The 10,544-nt window shown below is 38.6% G+C and overlaps 1 protein-coding gene across 1 annotated transcript in view; it reads left to right on the top strand.

Annotated features, from left to right (window-relative positions):
- Positions 1-5,367: 5,367 nt before the first annotated feature.
- The window catches only part of LOC118816811 (gastrula zinc finger protein XlCGF26.1-like), a 44,305-nt gene continuing 39,128 nt past the window's right edge, over positions 5,368-10,544 (top strand). Inside the window, exons 1-2 of the mRNA XM_036583406.1 lie at positions 5,368-5,474; positions 7,237-8,240. Of these exons, the coding sequence (XP_036439299.1) occupies positions 7,408-8,240 (833 nt within the window). The 5' untranslated portion in view covers positions 5,368-5,474; positions 7,237-7,407. The remainder of the gene's footprint in view (positions 5,475-7,236; positions 8,241-10,544) is intronic.

Here is a 10,544-nt window from a genome sequence, read left to right as displayed (position 1 = left end):
CTCTCTCTGATATTTTGGGAAAATGTGTACACAAAGATCCCTGGACTTTCCTCCTGCTTGATGACTCTTTTCTACTCATCAAAAAAGTTCTGTGACCCCCCCACAACAGATAAAAAGACAATACTGAAAATATGGTTTGAACCCTCCGTTCCTATGCATTTTCTTTGGCTTACTTATTTTCGGGACCTTGCTCTTTTGGAATGTTCAATGGCCAGGATAAATAAGGTAAAAATAAGAACGATTGTGTCCTGGGGGGGTATTCCACAAAACAGGATTTCTCAGTTTAGCTAGGTAACTTAAGCCCAAAGAGCAGAAGGACATTCCCATTGGACAGTCCTCATCTTTGGGCTTAGGTTATCTGGCTAACTGAGAAATCCTGTTTTGTAGAACACCCCCCTGGTCAAATACTGAGAAAGAATTGTTAAAAACAATGAGAGCATAGCAATCTTTGCTAACTGATATGAGGGTGGAAACTTCAGTATACTGAGTTCTATGTAGTTATTAATTTGTGTATATATCTTTTGCTGTATGTCTTTTCCTCTTGTGTTGGTATGCCACTGACCATCACTGCTGTCGTCGCTGGTGTACTTTGATGTCTAGCATCTGATTGTTGACTCTGTACTATGTCTGTTGTGGGGAGCTCTGTGGGCTTTTTGAACATAGTTCTTGTGTTCTTTGCGTTTGCAAATAAAATAAAATATTCATCACAAAAAAAGTGACTAGGTCTAGTGGCTTAGACAGGAATGAGGCAGAAATACTTTTACCACAAAGGATTAGTGGTTGTATGAGCCCATAATTTATATTCATATTAAATATTAGTCAGTAAAAAGAGACCCTGGCTACAGAAAAAAGACCTGTGGCTGTAGCCCAATAGTCAGACCCTAAACACACACCTGGGCAACTCCAGTTCTGGAGAGGCAGAGATGGCTGCTGTCAAAATGCTTGTACAAATCAGCCTACTTAGCACCTGGTAGTGCAATTCAAGTCCTGTGACCCCCACCCCCTCACTTTTAATCCCTGGGATATCTTGTGTATTTAAAAGACATTTGTAGTGATGTTGTGGACTTGCTAGCTTCTAGTTTTGCACGAGAGTATTCTCTAAAACTAGGCGAGCAAGTGGCCAGCCCCCTCTGTTGGCCAAAACAAGCACAACATGAGGTGTATGCTTGTTTACTCTGCTGCCAGGTCTTTCTTGGGACTATCGAGTATGTTTTTTATTCACAGTTAAAACGGACACATATCTGGAACAGGTCCAGCTAGGGAAAGGCCCCCAAAACGGGGATGTCTGGTCACCCTAACTAAAGACAGCTCAAAATGAATGTGAGTGAAAAAAGAGCTTCTTTCAAATGGTCCTCTCATGCTTAAGCAACTCACGTCTTGTGTTGGAAGGCCTGATCTGTTGTCATCTTAATGAAAGGGCACTCCATGGTAGAAGGCCCAGGAGGACCCCACTGCTGGCATAGGAAGCCAAAATCCTGGGAGAATCTGGGATAATGTTTTGTGCACATATGAGACCAAAATAGATCTTTTTCGTAAAGAACATTATTATTCTGTTTACCAAAAAAAAAAAATGTGTATGCATTAGTTGAACGTATGCATTACATCTTTAAATCCGAACACTACTAAATAGTATTGAAGTGCAACGTAGGGCCCAGGGTCAGTAAGTTGGGTCTTTGTCAGAGGTCATGGGTCTTTCAGCAGGACAGTCACCCAAATCACACACCAAAAAGCACCCAGAAATGGTTTGATAGGAAGCACTGAACTGTTTTGAAGTGGCCCATGGGAAGTGCACAGAGGTGGGTAGTAACTAGATTTACTCAAGTACATCTACTGCATTAAAATATCTTGATGGATTAGTGTTCTTCTGGTTATTTTCAAAGCCTATTAATTTTACTTGAACTCATGTATAGTAGCGAGTAAAGGAATCTACTTTTTACTCAGTTACATGTTAATTACATTTAGTTACTAGTTACCCTTTTGTGTTAAATTTCATGTTGTGTTGGTGACAACTGTACTGCTTTGTGATTGGTCTCATCTCTGACTTGGAAGCTTTAGCAGTTCTTTTTAGACCAAAAGAATCCCAAAAAGAGAAGAATAGTGCTGTACAATCTTTAGTTCCTATGATGATAAATGCTGGATTTAGTATGTTTTTTGACCTGATATTGTTGTGCTTTTTTCTATATGAGTTGTTTTGGGAAGGTACTTTTACTTTTAACCGTGTCATTATTTGACCCCCTCCTCTTTTTTCCTGAATGGATATATTAAGTTCTGAGTGGATAAAGGCTAGAATTGTGGAAAGCTTACAATTTAAGCTGTTTTTGGAGTGAATCAGATTTTTTCATAGTAATGTGTGAGTAATTTGCAAGAAAAACTGCAAGGCAGCCAATATTTCTGGTCATGACTGTACATAACGCAGCAATCATTGATGATTTTATGCAATGTATGTGACTGCAGAACATACCATATACCAGTAATAATGTGTGTTGCTGTTGCCAAGTACACGCCAGGCTCTTGCTCTGAGTAGCGCATTATCCCCAGCCACTTTGGCGTCCAAAAAAGCATCGTCAAGAAATTTGTTTTGCAGTGGACTGGTACAGTTGCCAATTACAAAACGTATAAAGAAGAAGCTTTGTAGCTGGTCTGGAACTTCCCATATACCTCAGATTATGGGATGGATTAATGGAACACATTCCAGTCCTGCCCTGCACAAATGTGTAGAGAGATTTTGGAAAAGGAAAAGGTCGGCCCTCCTATGTGCTTCAAAGAGTTGCTGATGAAAAAGACTGGTAAGTCAATTTTACAGTATAACATTTTATATTATACATTTGTATTTCATAATTGTTGCAATTACAGAAAACCTATACATAAATTAGAACCTGTGTTGAGCTATATACTAAGCAAGTTAGTAACTTTACTAGATGTATGTATATGTATATTGAAAAAGATTCATTTTTTTGTTATGGTTATGACCATACAATACAGATGTCAATCAATTTTGTTATCCATCTTTACCATCTTTTCTAGCTGCAAAAATGCCTGGGAGCGCACATGATGCCATTGTGCTTCATAGACCTGAGCTCTTTCAGAAGGCTCACTTCCTGCTCAAGGTAATGTGACATGTATATATACAGTGTTCGTAAAGCCTGTTCATAGTTATGGTAATAATATCCCTTCTTATTTTATAGGGGGTGAAAAACATTGAGAGAGAAGAAGTTCGGCTCCTGATCAGGGTGATCCTGCTTACCCGTTACTTGCCTGGTTAATCAAGGGTTACACAACTCCCCTAACCTTCTACCAGAGCAGGAATCATTCAGTTTTTACTTTAGCTCACTCAGGGTAGGGGTACAGATGGCAGGTTTTAGCAAGTTAAAGTGGCAGGGTACTGCTAAAGAGACATGACTTTCACTTCTCATTCGCACCTATGATGATTGCCACATGCTGTGCTTTGCACAGTTTTTGTGAGAAGCAGAAAGATAGCATCAGTACAAACTGGTTGGAAAGGTTTAATCAAAGTATTGAAATACTTCATCAGCTCATTTAACCAATTCATACATTTACCAGCACCAGTGGCACCAATGCAAGGGAGGTACTGACCAAGTATTTAGCCAATAAGTTTCTTAGTCTGCGAAACGACACCATCGATCATATGTTTCTGGAAAATGAAGCAAGCACCGATGCAGTTCTTCAGACTAAAGGGCGTTGCTTTCTTGACAGATGCTCTGGATCTTAAGTATCAAAGGTAACATCACTACATTTTAACTCTGGGGGTGTGTTTTATTTGGGAGATTTATCAGTGCACTTCCTAACTCATGGAACTTCGTCTTTTGTGTTAGGTTTTGTTCGTTTCTTTGGTGCTGCCCACAGTTCGATTCACCCACACAGTGTTTTTATTGTGGTTGGATTTAATAAAAAGGCTTCAAAAGCTGTATTTGTTTGATGCTTTTATACCATCATCACCAGTTCAGTGTTACTGAACTGCTAATGCTACTGAACCCACAGTGCCCTGCACAAACTGTGTGGTCATCTTCTTTTATTAGAGGGCAAAAAAGCACGACTTGGTGAGACATTCAGGGTAGTGTTGTACACAATAACACTACAGGTGAGTTTGAGTCAAGACCAAAACTAGATTAAGAAATTGTCAAAACATAAAACTGTATAGAAGAAAGAGGGAAAACTTTAATTTGTTTGTGTTTCACTGTAAATCCATTAATGTTTATTATACATGATTATATATTAATAAATAATATTATTTTACAATACATACTGTAAAACATAAAGTTCATTAATATATAGCCTAAAATATTTTACAATTATAATGATATTATACTGTTAGTCCAACTTTGCATTGTAGCCTTTGGAAACACATGACTATGAGGTTATTCTCTGTCACTTGTTCTCTAAGACTTATTCAGAATCACCATCTAAAGTCAATTGAATGTAAATCAAACAACATGCATTCATTTTTATTATTACATTAAAACATTACAATCTGCCCAGTAAGGCTATCATGGAAAGGATCAGTTAGAGTCTTCATTTGCAGCAATAAGGGGTTTTATTCAAATAATAACCTGGTGGCTACTAGCAAGGTGGTCTTCTCCAAAAGGGGCTGGTAGAAAAAATGTAGGGAAAAGTGTCCCATATTTTTTCTTCAAGTATGAAATTGAACTACATGTATGCACTCGTTTAAGCACATCTTAGCCAATGCTCATTAGCAGGTTTTCTGTCACCACAAACCAATGCAACCACTACTACTGATTACTATTATTATTATTGTTATTACTATTATTATTATTATTATTATTATTATTATTGTAGAATAAATACAACATGTAAATCATATTAGTGTTTACTTGATTTCTACACTTACATTTAACAGCAGAAATGCATGGGAATCTTAAGCCGCTTTTCCACTGTATGTTACCAGATCGACTTGACTGTACTTGTCTTTTTTTGGTTTTCCATTACACAAATCTGGAACCTGGTATCTGGTACTGGGTAATATTTTGGTACCACCTCTGAAAAGGTTCCAAGTGAGCCCAGCTGATACCAAAAGGTGACATAAAAAAGCCACAGACTACTTTTTGGTCAGAGAGAATTGCTAAACAAATATAATAGCTAATGTTAGCTACCAGGTTAGCCTCTTGCATCGCCTTTGAACAGTTTTATTCTGTTGAAAGAATTTCTTGAAATCCACTTCGATCCACTGAGGTTTATGCGCGTATATTGGCTTTTATTTTTATTTATTTCATTTTTTTCTGCTCCTTTTGAGGGATGTACTGGGTGGTCCTGCTTTCCTGAAGTCTCACTCCACACTCGAGCTCAGTAGGTGGCAGTAATGCACTATGTGTTGGCCTGACATCCACCATTCACACAGAAGAAGAAGTAGCTGGCGTTTGAGAGCTGTCCGATAAACACAGCTGCTCTCTGCTCCTCCGTGTGTCTTTGTGGGGAAGCCTTTTAGTGTTATCTCCTCTGTAAGTACATGTACATCTGTTTTTCTCTGAAAACTACATTGTTACACCTGCATCTGTTGGAATTGCATTTACTGAATGTGTGTTTTAAATGACTGACTGGGTTGTTATGCGAACATGCTAATGCTAACATGCTTATTTACTAATAGTCTTCTGTATACAGGCCGTACTTTACTTAATTCATTGTATATTTACACTCAGAGAGAGATTTATGTTACTTTAAATCGGTCTGGTGTTGGTTCTGGATTCTTATTTTCTGGGTTCCTGTTTTCATAATAGGATTTTAATAGGATGGCTTCGTCTTGTGGGAACAGTACTGTATAGATAGATAGGTTAGGTAGATAGAGTTACAGCCGTATGCAGATAGGAAAAACAGCTTGATAGAGAGATGGATAGACAGATACAGATAAGCATAAATAGGCAAATACAGACATAGACGAGATATAAAATGAAAGATATTTTCAAATATGTAAAATCTGATTTACTAATTGAACAATAATTAAACTAATTTGTAAATTTGAGTTGATTTAAAAACTAATTTAAATCTCAACACTGTATTTACATGAGATTTATCTAATATCTATAGTAGAAAAAAAATAGATGCACTTACTGCTGCATGAACAGCAATGTTACAAGCATAAATAGTGCAGCGCTTCAACAGACATGAATGTGGCTTCATAATGACTCCTTGAAAAAGTCCAGTTGTTAGCATTAAAATCTGTATCCATTAAATGCAACCAGATGATAAACTGTCAGTTAAACGTCACTGTTTATTTCTATCAGACACATTATGACTTCTTTACACATTATATTCTCTTTATAACTGGATATGTTCTGCCCTCACCAGTACACTGGACAGGTGACAGAAAGCTAACCAGCTAGCAGGCTAATGCTACAACAACAAAAAAAAGACCTCAAATTCAAGCCTTTTAAAATAGAGCATTATTTAAAAACTGAGACATACAAAGTAAGGAATGTTGCTCACATTTCTGTTACAAATTTAAAACAAGCATGAAAATCCCAAATAGCACTAAGCTAACCCTGCTAGCTTGACGCCAACACAGCTACCAGGGGTGAAAATACGAGGAGCATTATCGAAATGCTGATTTGTTTGGCTGATGTTTGTAGCTAATCGATCTGTGAATAGAAGCCTGAACCTGTGTGAGAAAAACGCTTTAGTCAGAGGATCCTATTTATTACCTACACAGATTATTCACATTAATGAAGTCATGACATTAGAACTTTTTGTGTTTACACTGAGAATAAGGAACAAGCAGAGAAGCATAAAGCAATGGCGTTGTGCCCTCTAAAATCCACTAGTCATGTTTTTTTTTGTTTTTTTGTTTTTTTGTTTCTCTCTTTCACAGCTATCAGATCTTTAAGTGTTGTGGCACCTAAACTCACAAACTGTCACAGAGCATCCGTAGCATCTCTTTCATCTCAGCCAATCCCAGTTACAGACTCATCTGTTCTCTCCATTCTATCCATCTCATTCTTCTAAAACTTTATTATTATTATTATTATTATTATTATTACTATTAGTAGTAGTAGTAGTAGAAGCAGTAGTATACCAAGGGTTACGAAGCAGGAGAAAAGATATTTGCATGTAAGTAATTCATGTCTGTGATAATGCCTTGCAAACCCAGCAGCTGATGCAGCCTTTTTTTCCCCTTGGCTACTGTAACCCCTAATCAATTTGTGCTTGTAAGTTTTGTTGCATTTTACAATGAATTTTATATTTGTTCTTTTTCTTTTCCTCCTGCAGAAAGAAATGACTTCCTACTGCAGGTCTTCTCCAGCTCCTATCGTCCACTTCAACAGGAGATGGTAGAGGAAAACATCTGAGAATCTAAAACCTTTGTGAGCAGCCAGAAGCAGCTCTGGTACTCGGCAAACACCACCTGATACTCTCCAGACTAACACATCTTACAGAAAAATGCAGAAAAATACCTGCAAAGAGAGAAATCACCAGTGTGAAGAGACTTTTTTTGACAGATATAACCTCCAAAGACACCAGCGCATTTACACAGAGAAACCGCATCATTGCTCAAAGTGTGAAAAGAGTTTTAAACGAAAAACTCATCTCCAAGTGCACGAGCTCATTCACACAGGAGAGAAACCATATCAATGCTTAGAGTGTGGGAGGAGCTTTAATCGAAAGAGTAATCTCCAAACACACCAGCGCATTCACACAGGAGAGAAACCGTATCAGTGCTCCGAATGTGGGAAGAGTTTTAACCGAAAGAGTAATCTCCAACTACACCAACACATTCACACAAGAGAGAAGCCATATCGCTGTTCAGAGTGTGGGAAATGCTTTGCTGCACAGAGTAATCTACTCGCGCACCGACGCATTCACACAGGAAAAAAGCCGCATCACTGCACAGACTGTGGGATGAGCTTTAATCAGAAGACTCATCTCCGATCACACCAACGCATTCACACAGGAGAGAAGCCGTATCAGTGCTCTGAGTGTGGGAAATGCTTTACTGCACAGACTAATCTCCAAGTGCATGGACGCATTCACACTGGAGAGAAGCCGTATCAATGTTTAGACTGTGGGAAGAGTTTTACTGTACGGAGTAATCTCCAAGTACACCAGCGCATTCACACAGGAGAGAGACCGTATTATTGCACAGAGTGTGGAATGAATTTCACTCTGCAGAACAGTCTACAAATACACCAGCGCATTCACACAGGAGAGAGGCCGTACCACTGCTCAGACTGCGGGAAGAGTTTTTCGCAGAGTGGTCCCCTCAAAACACACAAGTGCCTTCGGACAGGAAAGAAAGCTGGACAGGGGTAGACGGACTCAGACATCAAGACTGTACTTCAACCTCCTTAATTCTGCAAGAGCAGATGAACCAGCAAGGTCAAAAATATGTGTAGGATCTACAAACTCTTCAAGGTTACTTTCATTCCTCAGAATTTATAATGGGAAGCACTTGTTAGACACAAAAGCCTACCTGTTTCCCTGGGCTGTTTTTCAAAAATAAAAATATTTCAAAATTATTCCTGTGTGTTGCTAAGTTTTTGTGAAACTCATATTTTTTTAGCTCCCAACCCCAATAGTAAGCCTACAGAACTACGCTAATGTCAGCCAAAGTAGTTTTTAATTTGTTGCTGAGGCGGGGACAATGCAGACTCTAAAGTATTAATAATTAATTGGTTATTTTTTCAGCTAATGACTGCACTCTGCTTGTACAAATACACAGTTTATCATTTACAAGATTATGTAGGTATGTGAGTTACACAAATACTAGTAACACAAAGATTTTTATGTATAGGTTTAATTAATGAGTATGTGCTATCAATGTAAAGCCACAAGGGTCAGCTACAGGATAGTAACGTTTAATGGCATGTATTAATGTGCATTAAACATATTTTAAGGAATAAAAATCATTATCAAAACTCATGGTAATATTTTCTATGATTTCTAAGCATGTTTTTGATTTTATTATTTTTCAAGGATTATTCAGTACTGGATTTTTGCACATTTGTATGTGGCATTTGTTGTTCACCATTTCAACAATACGGCCGGAGTAACAGTGATGTGGAAAGAATTGGCAGTTCAAGAAATGTTCTCAGACTTGTATTTAAACTACACTATGTGCTGTTACATCCACTGTAAACGAATAATGTTAGTAATACATAAATACCTGTACTCACCACTGAGCAACCGTATGAACATTGTCCACAGCTATTCCAAAGGCCACTGAAATAAGTGTTTGAAAAACGAACTTGCTCCTCAACTATTATCACTAATGAACATGAGCCAAAACCATCAATTATTTTGTTTTACACCTAAAGTTGTAAACAGCTGGCTGGGCTTGGCAAACTTTTACCACATCCTATTGGCCAACAACCTAAGACACATCTTTTCTTCTGGTACACTATATAGACAAAAGTCTCGGGACACACCTCTTAATCAATTCAAATGTTTCATTCAGTCTCATTGCCACAGGTGTATGTCAAGCACCAAATAATGGGTTGCTCTAAAGAGCTCACTGAATGTGAGTGTGGTACTGTAATAGGATGCTGCTGTTGCAACTAGTCAGTTTATGAAATTTCTTCCCTCCTAGTTTTTCTACTAACAACTTTGAATGGTATCCTTGAAGAGTGGAAGCGTTTAAGAACCACAGCAACTCACGAAGTGTCAGACCACGTAAAGTTACAGAGTGGGGTTGCTGAGTTCCAAACCTCCTCTGACATTAACATCAGCATAAAAACTGCGCTGGGAGCTTCATGGCATGGGATTCCATGGCTGAGCAGCTGCATGCAAGCCTTACATCACCAAGCACAATGGCAGGCGTCGGATGGAGTGGTGTAAAGCACACAGCCACTGGACTCTGGAGCAGTGGAAACAGATTCTGTGGAGTGACGAATCGCACCTCTCTATCTGGCAGTCTGATGGATGAGGCTGGGTTTGGCGAATGCCAGGAGAATATTATACTGTAATGTTTGGTGGAAGAGGGATAATGCTATGGGGTTGTTTTTCAGGGGTTGCCCCGAATTTCAGTGAAGGGAAATCTTCATGCTTTATCATTTTGGACAATTGTATGCTTCCAACCTTGTGGGAACAGTTTGGGAAAGATCCTTTTGCTGTAATGCACAAAGCAAGCTCCGTACAGGCATGGCTGGGTGAGATTGGTGTAGAGAAACTTGACTGACTCACACAGAGCCCTGACCTCAACCCCATCGAACACCTTTGGGACGAACTAGAACGGAGATTTTGAACCAGGCCCTTTAGTCCAACTTCAGTGTCTGATCTCACAAATCCTTGTCTGGATGAATGGGCAAAAATCCCCACAGACACTCTCCAGAATCTTGTAGAAAGCTTCCCTGAAGAGTGGAAGCTGTTATAGCTGCAAAGGTGGGACCAACTCCATATTAATGCCTATGGATTTAGAATGGGATGTTATAAATCTTGCATCAAAACACCACAGGACCAGCAAGTTTCTATCCAAGTGTTGATAATCATGTGCATATGTGAATATAAAGTAATGCTTTATATTTTTTGTAGACCAGATAGAGATGAAGTTCTACAACCCAGATCTAGTAAATGATTTGGAA

Source organism: Colossoma macropomum, unplaced genomic scaffold (genome assembly GCF_904425465.1).
Source record: "Colossoma macropomum unplaced genomic scaffold, Colossoma_macropomum, whole genome shotgun sequence".
Taxonomy (NCBI): Eukaryota; Metazoa; Chordata; class Actinopteri; order Characiformes; family Serrasalmidae; genus Colossoma; species Colossoma macropomum.
This window is presented reverse-complemented; position numbering and strand designations above follow the sequence as displayed.